Here is a 19,212-nt window from a genome sequence, read left to right as displayed (position 1 = left end):
CAGCTTTCTAAGAGATAATACATGAAGAGGACCCACACACGTTTGCCTTTATTTGAGTGAGCATTGGTTTGTTAGTTGAAAATAACTTCCTTTTCATAATTTTGAAGGCTGATTTCCATCTTTTTATTTTTTTGTTCCTTTCTTTCTTCCTTTCCTAAAGATGTCTCAAACTCAGTATGTCTAACATCAAATTCAAAGTCCACCAGAAACCTACTTCTAACACTAAAACACATCACTTCTTTTTCAGTATAACAGTGCTTTGGTGGAAGCTATGATCACAACCCGTAGCCTCACCCTGCTAAGATATTGTATTTCAAAAAAGTTGGCGGGCTGTGCACATTTTTATGTAGGAAGCAGCAGAAAAATGGAACCGCTGAGGTATTTAGTATTCTTTGCATTTATGCTAGCAGCTTGTTATTTCTAACACTTGGGACCTTGGCAGCTGGAGTGTGTTCGGTTTACACAGAGCAACGAGCTGGCAGCTTGGAAGATCCCGCAAACAACGATCAGAATCTACACATTCCAGCTTTCTCCCCTTAATATCCCAGGCTTACCAGCTTGCCAATGGGAATCTGCTTACTGACCTCGAACTAGGTTCCTTGTTTTCCCGTATCCCAACTGTACCTTCGGGCACAACCTACCACACAGACCGCATTCCCTGCACGAGCATCTCCAGCTTTAGGAACTACCAACATTTAAGTCTGAAGGTGGTGAGAATGGCAAACGTAATTTTCTCCTGTGTCTCCCTCCTTTCTAGTGGGAGGGTTATCTCTGTATTTATTGGCCACTTCAATTTTCTGTTGACAACTTGTTTCTTTTTCTGAGTCATGGAGCCCTACAAATTCTGGACACTGGTAGCTTTCATGTTATGGTCATTGCAAGAAAGCACTATTTCTCTGATATGTAACTGTTGTGTACAACTGATTTTTTTCTCCTCTGTGATCTGGCCTCTCTTCCTTGATGGGTAACTTTTAAAAAATAATTTTTACTCTCAATGTTCTATACCCTCATTTTCCTGTTGAAAATAAAGGCCATGACTTAACAGTGTAAATAATTTTGCATAAAATATAGTTTCCAAAAACCCAATTCATAGAAGACAAACAGAAAACAACACTAAATCTGATGCTGCCAACTATCTATAATATGCATTACCCTTAGACATGCTAATAAGACTAGATTTTGTGTGTTGTGTTTTATTATGGTTTCTTTTACTTAAGAACTTTCTAGCCTTTCCTGTTAGGGACACATCCTTTTCAAGGGCTGCAAACATTGTATTTTACAGACATAGTAACCTTTTTTCATTTCTTTGACATTTAGGCTCTTTCCAAATTTCAAGGAAGACGCAGAAACAATTAACTTCCTTTTTTATGTGCACGATGTGTCTTGTGTGCAGCTGAAGGCAGGAGTGCACACTGTTTTCCATCTCAGTGTGAGCCAGTGTTTCTCACTGAACTGGGTCTCACTCGTTAGATCAGGTCTGGCTGGCAAATAAACTGCCCACCTCTCCTTTACCACAACACTGCCAGGGTTACAGACATGTGCCACTCACTGTACTTGGCCGTTTGCCTGAGCACCAGGGATCCAAACTATTGTATAACATGCCTCAGGAACACGTTGCAGTAATTATTTAAAAAGGCGGCTACCTGTTCCCGCTTGCTCTGCGCAGAGCTGTGAGCTGTGCACAGACCACAGCTTTCTCTGACCCGGGCGGTCTGCGAGCCACCCCAGAGTGGCACCCTGCCACCCCGCTTTAACTCACTGTCCCCTCGGCTGGTAGTTATTATGCCTGACACACACATCTTCATTCCATGGTGGGCTGGTGCATCCCGCCACTATATCTCTTGAACTCAATTAAGTAGCCAAATTAAAGAACACACCAAAAAATATTCATAACAGCTTGTACTTATGTGCAACGACTATTAACATCTGCTGCCATGTTTGCTCCCAGCTCCTTCATATTCTTCTCTCGCTCCCGCCTTCCTCCCCTTCCAAAACCTTGTCTCTGCCCACCTTTCGGATGACAGGCCTCACCCCATCCTGGACCTGCCTTCCTATATGACATCATCTTCAGGAACAAATGTCCTTTAACCCCAGATATGGAAGTCCAAAGGAAGGATACCACCAAAATTTAACTGGGTGAACCCTGAGTTTTATTGGGGCTACCTACAGAAGCAGAAATGACTGCATCACCAAATGCCTGTGCCAGCATCTTAACAGCTCATGAAACCTGGAAATCTGTAGTGTGTTAGACAACCTACAGGCAGCTCAAGTGTTCTTTCTAGGGAGTTCAATAGGTCCAAGACTCTTTGAGACAGCTCTGCTGGTCTGTTTTCCCAGGAGGCTTAGCTGGCTTTTTGCACCGCTCAGCTTGTCCCAGTGACCCTCAGCAACCCCTGCTTATCTATGCTTGGGAAGGAGGCTAGTGTATCAGTCATTTTAAAGAACTTTTGAGATGTGTACTTCCTGAGCTTAAGGAAGTTCCCAGCAGGATGGACTAGTTCACCTTCCCTTAGAATATCCTCTTCCTTTGCCTCCTCTATAACATCTTATGTCAAAACAGCTTCCTTCCAAGATAGGTTTTAGTTTTAGAAGAAACTGCTACAGAACACAAACTCAGGTTCCTATGCTTCATGGGGGCTAACTTGGCAGTCTCTCTGGCTCCTTGAATTCATCTCTTTGTTCATGATTATCATTTGTAGTAAGGTAACTATAACTAAAGGGAAACATGTTCAAATAGAGGTACACTGGTGGACAACGGTTATTAAATGAAGACCTATTAAATGGAACCCAGTGCCAGGTGTGGGGCACCCCTAAGACCTAGTTAAGGAGGCTCCCAAAACAACACAGGCTATTGCCATTGCTCTAGACGATGAGTCCCTAATGAAGAAGGCATACAACACATTTTACTTGCAGGACACAAAGAAATACATCTGGAACTGACTTGCAAACTTCTTCCTTACTAGATAGCTTTCAGTGCCAGAGGTGCTGAACATAATACCAGGGAGAAAAGTCACTGAAGGACTTAGTGAGTGGTGGCCCTGCATGTTACAAGGTTACTACTGTACAACAGTGGCTGAACTGCTAGAGGGGCAACCGATGCTTTCTAGGTGGATTTGAGGCCTGCTCCACAGGAGACAATTCACGTTTAGTGCTATAAACCTGGCCAAATGCCTGCGGCTGTGCAAGTCATGGGCTCTAAGGACAAACCTATTCCTGCTGCTTTGTTAAATGGATAGGTTTTCAGGGTGCCTTCTAAATACCCGTTTACGCCCTGTATCAGTGTGCTCTTAACCCGGTCAGAGAGCATCCAGCAGAGACTCACGACTGATCGAAGTGCGAGACTAAGTGGCTGTTTAATATTCCGCTCTGAACAGACCATTTCTATCAGTACCCTTGACTAAGGCTCGGGGAGCACTGAAGAAGTGATGGAAGGAATGCAAGGCCGGAGAGATGGGGAAGAGTGCTGAGTATATATAATGCGGCCTTCCAGACATGACAGGCTCGCAGCAGCTATGGTTATCTGCAGATCAATATTCCAGCTTGGATGGAGAAGAGCCTCAGAAGACTGCACCCACAGCTAAAGAGCTGTTGGCTGCTGCTGCTCCTGTGTGTGTGTGTGTGTGTGTGTGTGTGTGTGTGTGTGTACTGGTAGGTTGCCCATATTCCAGTGGCTATCACACACTAGAAACATGATGAAAGCATTCATTGGTTTCAGAGGGTCATGGAAAGAAAAAGAAGGTACAAAGGAGTCCGGGGAGTGGGGATGAGGATCTGGTGTGACTAAGACACATTGTAAACACAAATGAAATTGTCAAGTAAAAGATAAACAACGATCATATTGACTTACAAGACAGGGCAGAAATACTCTGACCTGATGATACGAACCCTGCTGAGACGAGGAAAGCCATTTTAATGCTCATTTTTAATTTTTATAAAGTTTAGTTTCTAACTTATTAATTTTCATTTCAAGCAGTATCCATTCTCAGTTCATTATCTCTGAGTTCTTAACAGTAGCTATTATCTTGCTATTACTTCCTTTTTTTCTTCTTTGTAGAAAGCAGCCTATTCTTGTTCTGTCATTGTAAGATCCCCTGGAATCTCACTGAAGATGAGAAACAGAAAATTTCACTGTTTCAGACCTTACATAATCTTCCACCTGCTCTCATCTCCACGGAACACAATGGAGTTCTCAATTTACCGACTTTTCTGTCTGAGTGAAACCTGGCTTGGCTGCAAGTGTGATGTGCACAGAATAATCCAGTCTCTACTTTGATCTAATTTTCTTTTAAAGTCTGAGTTCCAGCTCTGCCCTTTGGACTTATCTGTCTAGTTCTTCTATCAGCTCATGCTTCAGGGGCGCTACTTCTTTGGGGTCTCTTGAACACACAGTGTCCTGTGCATACGCTGGTGAGCCACTTGCGGCATCATGGGATGGGCACTGACACCTTTATAGCAAGTGGTATTTCTTAAGGCATATTTAATATAGCCTAGTTAGATTAATGGGAAATAAAAACATTGTTTAGAATTATATAGGGCTGGGGTTGGGGTGGCTTAGCAGTACAGCATTTGCCCAGTATGCACAGGGCCTTAGGTCCCATCTCTAGAATCTCAAAACAAATGCTTCTTCCCACCTACCCCTCCCTAAAGAAATAATTACTCATAGATCTAAAGCCAGCAGAAGCCCCACGGTCTTACAAACACGATTAACTTTGGGAGGGAAGCAGTGGAACTTGAAAGCATGTTTCGTTAGTCTTTCTTTTCATAGACTTCAAACTTATACTTGATGCCTTTTTCCTCTTGGATCTCCGAGAGGACGCCTGGGTATCTGGAAAAGAGAAGTTTTCACGAGATTCAATTCAACATTCCCTGGACACAGAGTATGGCCTCTCTAGCCTTACATCCAAGGGCTTCAGCACTGTGGGATGTGAAGCAAGTTTTCCTCCTTTTGCTCTCCTGTGCACGTCTGCCCTTCATGGAATAGCCTGTATCTGACACCATCCTCAAAGTCCTTCTAGTGTTAAGTGATACTCCAAAATCACTGTTGCCAAGGATGTTTCAGAAAACTTTAAAATGTCTGTGATATATAACACCGAGAAATAATATATATATTAGTTACAATATGGACAAATTTGTGTGAAAATACAAAGCTCTATTTGCTAACCATTTTCTAGCCTCTTGCTGTTTGCTCTCTAGTACTCCTGCCTTTTGAAACTGACTTTACTAGGTGCATTTTTTTAATCTATAATCTGAGTTTCTTTGGAATAAATCAGGAAAAGTCACATCTGCGGTTTTGTGCGTAAAATCCAGCATCAAGACTGTCAATCACCAAGACAAAGCAAAGTGCCAAGAGGTTCTTTCAAAAGCCAAGAATAATAAAATCTGACAAATGACCGGCTGAATATGTTCAGTAGCTACCACATTAAATGCAATTTTTTCTGTAAAACTAAAATGGAACTCTTCTTAAACCATTTTTCCCCCTCTACTATCTTCAGGTCTTTTAAAATAATGGTCATAATTACAATTACAATTCTAAACTTTTTTTGGTTTTGAGCTTATTCTATATCTTAGGCTGACTTTGAACTTTCATGGTTCCTCAGTGCTGAGATTATAGTTGTGAACCAGCACCCCAGCTCAATTCCAAACAAAATCTTGAGAACTGTACTTGGACTGTATGTGTGTATGTGTGTGTGTGGTTTATACACATGTTCCTGTGTGTGCACTCACCTCGGGGCCAGAGTTGTTTTCCAAAGTGCATTTGCCAACCATTTATACTGTAGATACTTTTTAACTCCTAAGCCATTTTCCCAGTCCAGGACTTGAACTCTAGAGTTCAAGGCCCAGAGGAATTGGTGTGCTACCTATTCTTAGGCTCCACATACTTCCTCCTATTTAGATTCTTCAAGCATTAAGAGTCAGAATAAATAGCAGCTGTGAAATAATGAGGCTACAGCGATCTACAGATCCGTCGATGCTCTCAGAGCCAAACACAATTCTTGAAACAGTTTTCCATAAAACAAACTGCAACTAAAATAAAATGGGTATTTCACCAGAAATGCAGGCTCTAGTGCAGATTCTGCCAGCATTCTTGAGAGTCAAGAGGTGGTGGGATAAGAAGATGAAACACCAGTATGTCTAAAATTTACTTCATGGAGATGAAGGGCACGGGTCCTAGCTTTGGAACCCACTAGCAACTCTGCTGTGGTATGCAAGGAGTCTGTCTTCCAAGGCATCATGTGTGAAAAGCCTGGTCTTGTGTGATGGTGGTGGACCTTTAGTGTGACCTAGGTTAATGGGAAGTATGCCCTCAGATGGGACGTGGAGACTCCCGCTTCTCTCTAATGGCCCCTGGGGGAGGAAGAGTCACTTTTCTTCAGAGATATGGCTTCTGAATATAGCCTGTGGGTGAGACCACAGTCCTATACATACTGACTGGACTACATGGAGTCAGGGTGTTAATAAGAAACAAAAACAAAAACAAAAAAATAAAAACCATGAAATTATGAGTGAATAGTTATGGGAAGATAGGAGAGGAATCAGGAGGTGAAATAGGTATTAGTTTGATAATTAGTTTTTAAAACATAGATTAAATATACACATAGATTAATGCACATGGGAGCTTAATAGGGGCTGCTGGGAAGATGGAGGGGAATGGAGAATGATGAAAGCTCATCTGGACCTTAGCAGCAATGAGAAGATCTCCAGTGTATGGTGGCAGAGTAATTCTACTGCCTTCTAAACACAGAGCGCACTTAACTGGGCTGTATGAAATTTTCAAATAAGTATCTTCCTATATAATACATTGCCATTCCTACTTCAAATCAAATCTGAAAAAATTACTCTTCTTGGTAATTCTTTTTCCTCTTTTTATTACTAATCTATCTTATTTAACAGTATGGCTTCTGCTGCGATGTTTTCATGCATATGTGTCAATGTACTTTGCTCTTGCTTCCCCCTTCTTTCTGTAATTAGTCCTTAAAGCGCTCCTCACTAATTAATAATTGTATACTTACTCTGGGAGAAGTTTGTATTTCTCCAAATCAATTTCTGGGAAAAATGTGTCACTTTCAAATTCCTGCATGATCCTTGTCACAAAGAGTCTGAGGTGGCCTGGCTTATTCATTGCTTCCTTTAAAACAAAACACAAGGCATCATTCTCTGTAACCTGTCGAAAGGCAACGAGACTAGAAGATCCTTGTTTTAGTTAAGTTTGTAGTAGGCATTAAATACATGCTTACAGCTGCTCAAACCTACTAGGTATAAAATATTTTGAAAAAAGATTTGCTGATATTTTTAAAAATGATGTGTATATATGTGTTTGTGTGGGTTATGTGTATGTGAGGACTGATATTTGTGGAGGCCAGAGGAGCTGGAGTTGGAGGTGTTGTACCTGATGTAGAAGCTGAGAGCTGAGCTCACGTAAGTCCTCAGGAAAGCAGCCAGTGCTCTTAACCACGGAGCCATCTCTCCAGTCACTAAAACTTCCTATATAAACCCTCCACTCTGAAGCCTCAGTTACACTGACAATAGCACTAGCCACAATTAGTAACTGTGAAAATATTTTCTGGCCTCTAGTTTAAATTCAGTATTTTTGAAGTTTAAACATTCAGTCAGGCTGCTTTCCTTCCACTGCTCTCCTAAGGGTTCACCCCTTAGTTTGTATCTATACACTGAGTAAGAAAGTATTTTTGTGAGATTGTCACTGTTGAAAATCCCATGGGAACACTCAGTTTACCACTTCTCTAACATTATTTATTTATTTGTGCCTTTGTGTGTCTACGTGGGTAAATGAGCCTGTATGTGACTATGCCAGAAGAGGCTATGGAGTTATGCAGTTGTTCAAGTTTACAGGTTGCTCTGCTTGTTATGTGGGTGCTGGGATCTGAATCCTGGTCCTCATGATTGTGTAGCAAGAGCTCTTAACGGCTGAGCCATGTCTCCAGCCCCACTGGTGTACCTTTCTTACTCTGTCATTACCTAAAACTGCTCCCATTTCTTTGTAAGCAGAGCATTCTTCTAGCCTCTTGTTATTAACAATGGTGCTCAGTCTGTTCTGGTTAACGACTTTTCTAACCCACATCTATGATGTCAATTTGATAGTCTATAGACAAAATGGCCTTGGAAGAAATAGCTTATATTTTTAATGGAAAGGATGGTTCTTAAGAGCAGATCCAAGAAAGCATTAATAACTACCAATCCTCAAACATATATATATATGAAGAAAAAAATACATGCATACATAAGATTTCAATTTGTTAACTTCCAAATACGATCATAGAACACTTTTTCTTTTCTGTATTTTGGCTTATGTTAAATCATTAATTATCACTGCTGCAATCAAATAAATAATCTACTAATTTCCACTGTAGTCCAAACCAGAAAAGGACTAAGTGCAGCTGTGTCTGCAGCTCTACATCAGAGGGCGAGCTTTCCACAAAGGGACACAGTGACTTCAGGCATGGACAGCCATAGGCTTCTTCCTCTTGGTGTACCGCACTTCAGAGCTGGCATGGAAGGAGGGAAGAAAGCACTGGAACACAGAGACTGCTGTCTGCAGGCCTCCACTTTCTACTGTAGAGCTAATTATATAAGTGCATCTAGTCCTCAGTCTACAGAATGGATCTTAATATGACAATGTTACAGGAATGTGAGACAGAGAGGGATTAGCAATCTGTATGTAATCCTTCTTCAATCATTTCTGTGTCTACATATTAACATATACCCCCTAAGGGGCGGGACTGACTTATCTTCCACATAAATGTTAACCTTTCCAAAGAATAGACAGACAAACCAAGTGACACCAGGAGAAGAGTATTTTCTGCTTTGCCCATTACTTTTTACTACAGTGTGAAGCCATGCCATCCCCTGCTGCCCTCAGGCTGCATGGAGGTCCTGAGGAAAAGTTTCCATCTGCTTGCTGGGCTGACAGAGCCCAAGCTCTTCTCAGCATTGCATTTATCCTGGAGGCAAAGCCACGGCAGCACAGCCGGGGCAAATCCGGGGGATTGAGAGCTGTACCATATAAGCACTATGCTCAAGAAATCAGACTGATTCTTAAACTGAAAATAACTAGAATTTTGAATTGAAAATGACTAGCATGTGGGAAGAGCTTGGCCAAAGAACACAAGATTCCAGGAAGAGTAAGATCTGGGGGCTCTCCTGTGCTGCAGGGTGACTGTGGCTCGGAGCAACATCTTACTGAGCTCTTGAAATTGCCGGGGGGTGGGGGGGGGTGGAGGATTTTAAGTGTTCTCCTCACACACACACATAGAAAGCAAGGTGATATATCTCAATTTAGCCACTCTACAAATACACTTTTTTAGATCGTCTGATTATTTCCCAGTTTAAAAATAGACTTAAAAATAAGGCAATGAAGTTGACGGGAGTGGGTGGGAGGGTGAATCTGCTTAATGCACATGAAATATGGTGTGACATCATTATGTAATATAAAGTTTTATGCATTAACATAGAAATACGCTCTATTTATAAATGGCTGGTATAGATTATAAGTCTCACATTTACCTTTGTATTTATTTTGCATGAGTGTGTCAAATCACTCGCTTGGCTGCCTTTAGTGTACAGAAAGGACAATGTGCCACTCCCTGTGTATATGGTGCGAAGTAGGGGAGGGATTTTTTTCCAGCTACGTGCAACTCTACTTACCTGGTACACAGAACTGCCTCCGACTATCCAAACCATGTCCACTTTACTTGCTAACTCTGGTTGTTCAATAAGTTTTAAGGCATCATCCAGACTTTTGGCAAGAAAATGAGCTCCTTGTGGTGGTTCCCTAAGGTTTAAAAAAAAAAAAAAAAGAATTATGTTTTTTTTTTTTTTAAGTCTGTCTATACTAGTCAAATAATCTGATTTGACAGCAGTCTACACAGTATGGAAACCTAATTCTTTCAACTCTAAATACTTAGAATGTAGAGAGCCAGTGTTCAACGTCCATTCTACATTTCATGCCTGAATAGTACTTGCAAATCAAAACATAAAGCCGTGACACCCTACTGTTTCTGTAGTAAAAATGTTTAATGGGCAGAGTCCACACAGTGACTGTGCAGATGTTTGTGGGAAAGTCCACACAGTGGCTGTGCAGATGTTTAATGGCAGAGTCCACACAGTGGCTGTGCAGATGTTTAATGGCAGAGTCTACACAGTGGCTGTGCAGATGTTTGTGGGAGAGTCCACACAGTGCTGTGCAGATGTTTGTGGGAGAGTCCACACAGTGGCTGTGCAGATGTTTGTGGGAGAGTCCACACAGTGGCTGTGCAGATGTTTGTGGGAGAGTCCACACAGTGGCTGTGCAGATGTTTGTGGGAGAGTCCACACAGTGCTGTGCAGATGTTTGTGGGAGAGTCCACACAGTGCTGTGCAGATGTTTGTGGGAGAGTCCACACAGTGGCTGTGCAGATGTTTAATGGGCAGAGTCCACACAGTGGCTGTGCAGATGTTTGTGGGAGAGTCCACACAGTGGCTGTGCAGATGTTTGTGGGAGAGTCCACACAGTGCTGTGCAGATGTTTGTGGGAGAGTCCACACAGTGGCTGTGCAGATGTTTGTGGGAGAGTCCACACAGTGGCTGTGCAGATGTTTGTGGGAGAGTCCACAGAGTGGCTGTGCAGATGTTTAATGGTAGAGTCCACACAGTGGCTGTGCAGATGTTTGTGGGAGAGTCCACACAGTGGCTGTGCAGATGTTTAATGGGCAGAGTCCACACAGTGGCTGTGCAGATGTTTGTGGGAGAGTCCACACAGTGGCTGTGCAGATGTTTAATGGTAGAGTCCACACAGTGGCTGTGCAGATGTTTGTGGGAGAGTCCACACAGTGGCTGTGCAGATGTTTGTGGGGAGAGTCCACACAGTGGCTGTGCAGATGTTTAATGGGCAGAGTCCACACAGTGGCTGTGCAGATGTTTGTGGGAGAGTCCACACAGTGGCTGTGCAGATGTTTAATGGTAGAGTCCACACAGTGGCTGTGCAGATGTTTGTGGGAGAGTCCACACAGTGCTGTGCAGATGTTTGTGGGAGAGTCCACACAGTGGCTGTGCAGATGTTTGTGGGAGAGTCCACACAGTGGCTGTGCAGATGTTTAGTTAACAGTTCTGTCAGTTTGAATACTGACCTGATTAGATATTAGTCAGAGAATATCCACATAATCCTGAAACATATGAAGCAGTATTCAGATTGTTAATGTATGTGGGGAAAAGAACATTCACATTTTGAACAATATAGAAAGTATTTGGAAATGAGCTTGTTATCAGCTATATAATTAATACTCAGAAAGGAAAATAACTCAGAAAGTTAAATAAACTCAATGCTTATGTTGACTAGCTTAATTTCAGTTCTCAGTTTTGATGGTGAGTGGATTTGCAGTTCTCTTCATAAATGAAGAAACTTATACAACCAGGCTTTTATAGTGATTAGATATAGAACAGAAATTATTAATTCAATCTCAAGTTCTTAGCTGGTGCTTTAAAAGACTTACTTACATAATTGCCTTTGAACTTGTAGTTGTAACAATGTTTAATCAAGAACTAATGGGGACTATTCATTTTCCTAGTGGCATTCTCCCTCTCTTCTTGATTTTATTTTACTTTTTTCACTCTTTGTCGTACGTAAGGGAATCAGGATAGAAAGAAATATATCTGGACTGGAGGCTGAAGTGAGTTAACTGAGCTGAGCTATCACTAAAGGTCATAGGGTAACTTCAGGAACAGGACTGGCTGCGATGGAGTTCAAGGACAGAATAGGTACTGGAAGGAGAAAAGATTTAGTCAGAGAGATGGTCTAGCTCATAAACTGTCTATCGCTGGTAACAAGATGTAGACGTTAGGATGGTGGTAAGGGTGGTGGTAAGGGTCAAAACACAACAGAAGACCGCTGTTATTCTGTTTCTTAACTAGAATTCAGAGACTGAGAGAAATACTGTGTAAGTGGGTACTCCATTTAGAAACAATGTATAAGTCCTTAGTCCATTTAGTAGAAACAGCATTCCATGTAGCTACTAGAGAGTAATTCAGTTTCTAACAGGCCAAGTGGGGAAAATAAACAATATTTTATAATTTCTAATATACAAAGTTGAGTCATCAAGATGATCCTATTTTCAGGACACCCAAAGAGCACTTATTCTGTAAAGATTTCTCAGCTTCTAGGCTAGCAATAAAGGTTTAAAAGTCCTTCTACCCACTGAGATGGGATGGGAATGAGACCTACCTCAGCAATGGCCAAAAAGCATGAAACCTAATAGAAAGAAGTGCAGAGTTCTGGCTGCAGACATGGTTATAATCCATGTGGGGCAATGATCATGGCTGACTCCTCCACTGAGTGTCAACAGAGGGAAAAACAAGCCTCAAAGCACAGATGCAGTATGCTTCCTTAGAGATCACTGCAGGCTACAGTGAAGTAACATGAAAACTCAGAGAAAGTTGAAGGCAGAGAAAAAGTAACTTGAGATGAGGCTCAAGACCACAGTGTAGTCTCTAGTCACCTAGAATGAAGGAGAGGGTACGTGTTGATTTAGGTGGTGAGATTAGTAGTCAAGAAATGAAAAAAAGTGACTCGCTAAGCTGAAAAGCGAGACAATGAGCTTATTCAATGTGATCCCGTTAATGTAATGTTAAAAGGCAAAAGACTTATGTACTATGAAGATAAATCAAATACCAATTATGTTCATTTCTATGGCACTAGGGCTCAAACCCAAGGTCTCATACCACGCTCCTCCCCTGCACCTAATATTAATATCTTCTATAAGCTACAAGGCTTAGTTAAGGAGCTGCTATCTGCTACGTACCGAGTTGGGTTATTTCTTCTATCTGTGATAAGAAGCGTGAGCAAATTCACTTAAGGCTGGAGAGATTTAGTTTGGCCCACTACTTTTTGCTACGGTGCCGTTGCTTTGGGCCTGAGGTAATCATGTCAGGAAACGTGGTAGAGCAACGAGACACACTTAACGCAGAGAGTGTGATTCCTTTCCAGAGCTGGGCTCTAAATGATCCATTTCCCCAATCAGGCACCATCTCCTACTATCCCTTCAGTTGTGAAGTTTATCAATAGATTGATAAAGTCAGTTTGGGCCCTCATAATCCAATTTCCCCCAGCCGCACTCCCAAAAGTCCATCAACTAGAACAGGAGATTTCTGGGGACATTTGAAATGCAAACCATAACAGGTACCTTTGGTGAGTGAGAGACACTTAAGGTACAGAACCCAACAAATCCCGAAAAGTCATTCGAGTTTTGTTACTCGAATTCAGTAGGTGATAGACACAGTTGAGGTCCAGTGAGCTTCACTTCTGACTTGCCTAAATTCCAAAAGCTACCTGGAGCCAGAGTAGGAAGGAGAGGCCCAGTAAAGCAGGCCTGAATGGGAGACGTGTGGATCAGAGGGAAAGGCTTTAAGAGGAGAATGTCACTACTAGAAAGAATATGGTGGAAGAATCATAAAAATTACTGAACCATGAAACTTGAAATAGCTTTTAGATTTGCAGTGTGTTCGACAATTTGTGGTACACACACACACACACACACACACACACACACACACAAATATGCTATATCATGGAGGCAATTGAGATTTCCTAAAGATGATTTCTAGAATATAGCATCTATTGGAAACTTAATATAACTTTTGGGTACTAAGGCATCCATTCATATGTGTGTGTGTGTACATACATACATATTCATATGTATACACATACATATAGTGATTTCTTTTTTTGAGATTCTCACTCTGTAGCCCAGTATAACATCAATCTCAAAAGCTTCATGGCAAAGCCTTTTAAGTGATAGGATTATGTGTGTGCCACTATGTCCTCCACTACTAAAAACTTTACACCTCCCTCCTCAAAAACCAGTGTATCCTTCTAGGTAACAAAGTTACAGAGTGTGTGCTCAGAGTCATGTGATCACTACCACTGTCTCCTCCCTATCAGCAGGTCTCGTTATCCCCTAAGTCAGTTCTATTAAAGTTACAACTTTCCTAGAAAGCTTTCAGGCAGTATCTCCTCTCCACACCTTAGTGACTTTGGGGTATCTTGAGGATTCAGTATTTTCCCACATAGGGTTAGAGGCTAAATAAAAACCAACTTCTAGTAAGAGCCTGCATAAGTGACAGTGATTGCCATGTGTTATGCTGGTCCTGTGACATAGCACCTAGCCACGTCTGGACCCAGCTCTGAACACAGGTAAAGTGACAACCAAGTGGAGAATCTGGAGAATGAAGAAAAAAATGAACCGTGATAAAGTCTTTTCCTAAATGATATTCCAACTTGTCCAGAATACTCAAAAATGAAAAAAAAAAAAAAAAAGTAAAAAAACAAAAAACAAAACCAAAGCATTCCACTCAAGGTTATACATAAACACACAGAAAGCAACAAAATCCAATCACATACACCATAGGGGGGTCATAAAGAAGAAATTAGACTCATCATTTGAGCAGAAATGCTGGTTCAACTGAACATCTCCCCCACTGAGATTTCTTTATGTTTATTTTAGCTCAAGCTGGCCATAAATAAATTTGAGTAGTATTCAAGAAAATGTTATTAAAAAGCCCATGGGAATAGCAATATAGCCCGTGAGTGTGGACCTTTTTCAAGGAGAGTGATCACCAGAATATCCTAGCAACCAAGGCAGGGAGCAACATGAAGATGGAAGCAGATGGTGAGAGACACACCATGTATTCCCTATCGGCAGAGGCAACCAATGCAAATGTTTGCCTATTTTCTTCTAATTTTTAACCTATGCCACTGTAGGAGGCGTGTGGGCGGAACCTGACATAAGAATCTATAGCATGCAGCTATAGACATGTTTTCCTCCCAGGGCTATCCTTCACTCTGATGCTTGTCTTGTACATGTGATGACATCTATGACGACTTCAGTTCAGACCACCCAAAGGCCTTAAGGGTAGAGCTGAGACTTCCCAGAGCACCCACTGAAAAGTTCCAGCTTGCTCTCCCTGATGTCTGCACTCCAAAGTTTTGGATTCATGTGACTGTACCTCACATCTGAAAGCCAATCCCCTACAACGAAACTCGTACTCAACTGTAGCTTCTACTGCGTCTGCTTCTCTGGATGGGTCTTGATTCAAGACATGGGAGTGACGTCCTTGACTGCAGTTCAAACAAGCAGTGCCTGGTATCCAAGTTGGTGCATTGTTGCTGATGACTTATGGAATAGTCAATATCCAGAATCCTAACTTTCCCTTAGATTGCAGTCATCTGCTGACTGAAAAAAATCCAAACTAAAACTCCTTTAAGATCCAGAGTTATTTTAATAAGTAAAGACTAGTAGCAGTAACAATATCAAAGTCATGGTCAAGGTCAAACTACTAGATTTGCCTTCTAGTTAATCTTATCCATCTACCCTACCACTTCTAGTCCTTTTCTATCACTTTTGTAAGTGTTTGGCTACACGAGTGTCTGTGTACCATGCGCAGTACTGAATTGCCCAGGATTGGAGCTACAGCCAGTTGTAAGCTGCCATGTGGGGGGTGGAAATCAAACTCAGATCCCCTAGAAGAGCAGCCAGCGTTCCTAACTGCTGAGCTGTTTCTCCAGCCCAACCATCTCAGGTGACATTTCCAGTCACAAGGAAGGAGCAGATACTTCCTTCTCCTGAAGATTCCTGGACCATTTCAATACTCTTAAACTTTCACCTCTGACCTGGGTATGGTGGCTGACTAGAGATAACAGAGTACATGACCTCGTCCAGTTTCTGCATATCCTTCACAGCGTATTGTATTTAGAGTCCAAAAATGAGATAACCACTCTATTCGCCGAAATTCAAAACACAGGCGTCTTTAGTTTTTGTGAAACTAGAGATCAGTTATAATATAATAAAAATATAATATAAATTGTAACTGATAGCTAGGTCTATAGAGTAATGGTTTGAGGGAACTTGCAGAATTCTTACCATACTTTCTAATTCTTAAGGTGATAAGATCAACCACGAAAAGGGACAGAATTAAGTTGCCCCATGGTGTCAGTGGCACTCAGTTTCTAATGTATTAAGATATTCAGTTAGGTAGCGTGTCTCAGTGGTTTAGGCTGTAGATAAGGCTCTAGTCTCTTCAGGGTGTTGGGCTGAGTTCTGCTGGTACCAGCTGGTTTGGATAGTGAGACGTTTATAAGGCACTGGGGGAATAACACAACAAAGTATCTGCTGTGCTAGTATGAGGACCCAAGTTTGATCCCTAGCACCTGAAGGAAAAATAAGCTTGGCTTGGTGGTATGCATGTGTAATTCCCTCTGCGGGTCATCAGAGGCAGGATTCTTGGATCTTACTGGTCAGTTAGCCTAGCCTAATAAGTGAGCACAGTACAGTAAGACCCCACCTCAAGAGAACAAGGTGGACAGATCCTCAGCAAGGACTCAGGATAGCAATGTACACACACACACACACACACACACACACACACACACACACGCCCTGGGAAACATCAGCATTCTCTCTGGTTATAGCACTTACTTGAGTTCTCTACTGAGAACTATATTAATTCTGTCCTTTAGAGGTCGATTCTTCTCAGGAATGGAGAACCAGGTTTTCCTTCCCATAATCACCAGATTCTGTTTCCCTATAGAACCAAGCAGAAAGGACATCAGAAAACACACATCTGTTTTCTTCAGTGACATACACAGGCAAGACGATTGTCACAGTGACATCTAGTGGCTATCCTTCAGAAAAATTTAGGCAAACAGCTTTGCCCAAAATTCAGATTTATTTTTCATAAACTAAACATAGTACAATGTATCCTTTTGGCTTATCCTATTTATATCTTTTACTTAGGTTTTAATCCATTGCAACCATGCACAATTTCAGTTCAAAGTGCTCAGGTTGATGGGATTTTGTGATTCACTAGATAATCTTATGTTCTTTATGAATGGAGAAAAGAATGGTTTCTACTCCTGGAATTCCTGAGATTAAATGTGTTCACCATGTAAAACTACTTTTCTCTGATTATCTATCCCAGAGAAATAATACCTATCTACACGTACATTCAAGGTCATCTATACATACATTCAAGGTCAGGGACCTTAGTGGAAGAGGGGACATTAAAAGCATAAGAGGTGAAGAGAGCTATGAAAGGCTGGCTTTCGGCCATGACACAGCTGATGCATGCATCAGTCCACATCTGTTCCCTGCACAAGATCAGGCCAGGCGAAATTCAAGCAGGGAGGAGGGGTTCCTGAGGCCACACCCACAGCTACTGGTAGCTGATGGCTGCTGAGGTGAGTCCATCCCTTGGGTCTGGGCTGATCGTAGACTGCTCATGTCCTAGTCAATGGCCACACACAGGGTTATTAATAACAAGTGGAACATGAATCAGGGAAGGAGAAAGGGGCACAGAAGGAGTGAGACGGATACAATCAACATACACTGTATAAAAATGGAAAACGTTCAGAAAGACATTTAAAAAGTACTGTTATGAGAACTGTACACGTGGCTTCCATCTTTTACTCAATTACTCGGAAGAAAACCTTTATTTCAGACATCCGGATCGAACGGCAATGGCCATGCTACAGTTAAAGATCTTTAAGAGCACGATTTGTGGTGGATAGAGATTGTTTAGCTGTTATAAGCACAGCAGAAGACCTGGGTCAGAGGCTCACAACTGCCTTTAGCTCTAGTTCCAGGGAACTGACACCCTCCTCGGGCCGCTGTGGGGGACCAGGCTCACACGCTTTGTACATACAGATACAAACATTAGTCATTAAAAATAAAAATAAATAGATTTTGAAAGAAAAATCACTGTTTATCATGTGTGCCTTGTGCACCCATATACACAGGCCAGGCAGTGTAACTAGGTGTTTTTGTGAGACAAGGTTTCTCACTGAACCTGGGGTCCACAAAGCTGGCCGCAGAGCAAGCCCCGGGGATCTTTGTCTCTGCCTCCTTAATGCTGGTATTATATATGTGGCACTGTGTCCAGCTTTTTATTTGGGTGGTATGATCTGAACTTGGGTCCTTTCCCCAGTTCTGATATTTAGGTTCTTGACAGTAGACTGTGTTAAGAAGGCATTTGCCAATGTGTGTACTAGTGACCTACTATGTTTTCTACTCATGTTCAACATCTGCGCTGCTGACTTCTTTTTACGTCAGTCAGCTTTGCCATCCCTCTCCTACGATGATAAGCAAACATGTCTGTTAGGGGGAAATTACAGAGTGTCCTTACAATTACAAGCAAGTGAAAACTGCCTTAAAATTATTGCACACCGCTCCCCATTCCTTAAAAAATTAAATTTATTTACATTTTTTAGCCTCTTCTCCCCTGCATTTCCCTCCATTTACCCGAGACTTCTGTCTTACAGTAACAATTCTAAATACCCACTCAGGTCACTATTCAAATCGCTAAATTCTGCTCTCGATTCTGCCCAGTTATATTCAAATTATATGCACTTGCTAATAACATTTCAAGCATATGTATTGTAATAAACTCCGTAATCGCACAAAAATTTCTAGCAACAAACAAAAAGATCCCAGATTCCCCAGGGCAGGCTTCCTACTCATACCTCTACACTGTAAATCTTGCTTCAAGCAAACACTAGAATCCTCACGACTTAATAACTTCACATTACCTTCTACTGAAGAGGTTGTGGTCATTCTTTGGAAGTACTTGAACTCATTCCTGAAAGTGAGAGAAACACTTCGTTAACCCCTGTCATGCGTGCTCAGGCTCCAGTCAGCGAAGAAAGGTGCAAGCTCCGGTGTGGGGTGGTGCTGTTGCTGCTGCCCAGTGGCCGGACTTTGCTCCGGGCCAGCGATCCTGTTAGCAAAGGCTGGCACGGCAGGGGGATCACCGCGGGCACCGGTAGCTTGGCCTCTCATACAGGGCCTACCCGCTCACGCCCGTCCGGGAACAGGAGCAGGTAGGTCGGCCTGCGCGTCCAAGACAAGCGCCGGACCCTACTCAGTGTACCGCCTGGGTTTCCCAAGCCCAGCCCGGCCAGTACCTGAGCAGAGGCCAGGGCAGGTCTCCATTCTTGCCAATGCCCATATTTTGTGACACGGCGACGATGCAGTTGAGCGGTCGAACCATGTTGGCAGCAGTGATGAGACCCTGCCAGCCCCCAACGCTAGGAGTCAAGTTTGGCGCGAAATCGCAGCCGGGAGCTGTGCACCACTCGCGCAGCTAAGGCCCCGCCCCCGCCAAGGCCCGCCGCGCATCCTATTTGCGCAGCGATGGCCCCGCCCCCATCAGGCCGCGCCCACCATAGGTCGC

At 42.4% G+C, this 19,212-nt stretch overlaps 1 protein-coding gene across 1 annotated transcript; it reads right to left on the bottom strand.

Annotated features, from left to right (window-relative positions):
- Positions 1–4,049: 4,049 nt before the first annotated feature.
- DHFR (dihydrofolate reductase) lies at positions 4,050–19,072 on the bottom strand. Its single transcript, XM_080925261.1, has 6 exons — positions 18,944–19,072; positions 18,569–18,618; positions 16,461–16,566; positions 9,661–9,787; positions 7,011–7,126; positions 4,050–4,825 (listed from the first exon to the last, which is right to left on the bottom strand). Exons 1-6 carry the CDS (start codon positions 19,027–19,029, stop codon positions 4,747–4,749), a joined length of 564 nt encoding a protein of 187 aa, XP_080781387.1. The 5' UTR covers positions 19,030–19,072; the 3' UTR covers positions 4,050–4,746.
- Positions 19,073–19,212: the final 140 nt, after the last annotated feature.

Source organism: Micromys minutus, assembly GCF_963924665.1.
Source record: "Micromys minutus genome assembly, chromosome: 11".
Classification (NCBI taxonomy): Eukaryota; Metazoa; Chordata; class Mammalia; order Rodentia; family Muridae; genus Micromys; species Micromys minutus.
This window is presented reverse-complemented; position numbering and strand designations above follow the sequence as displayed.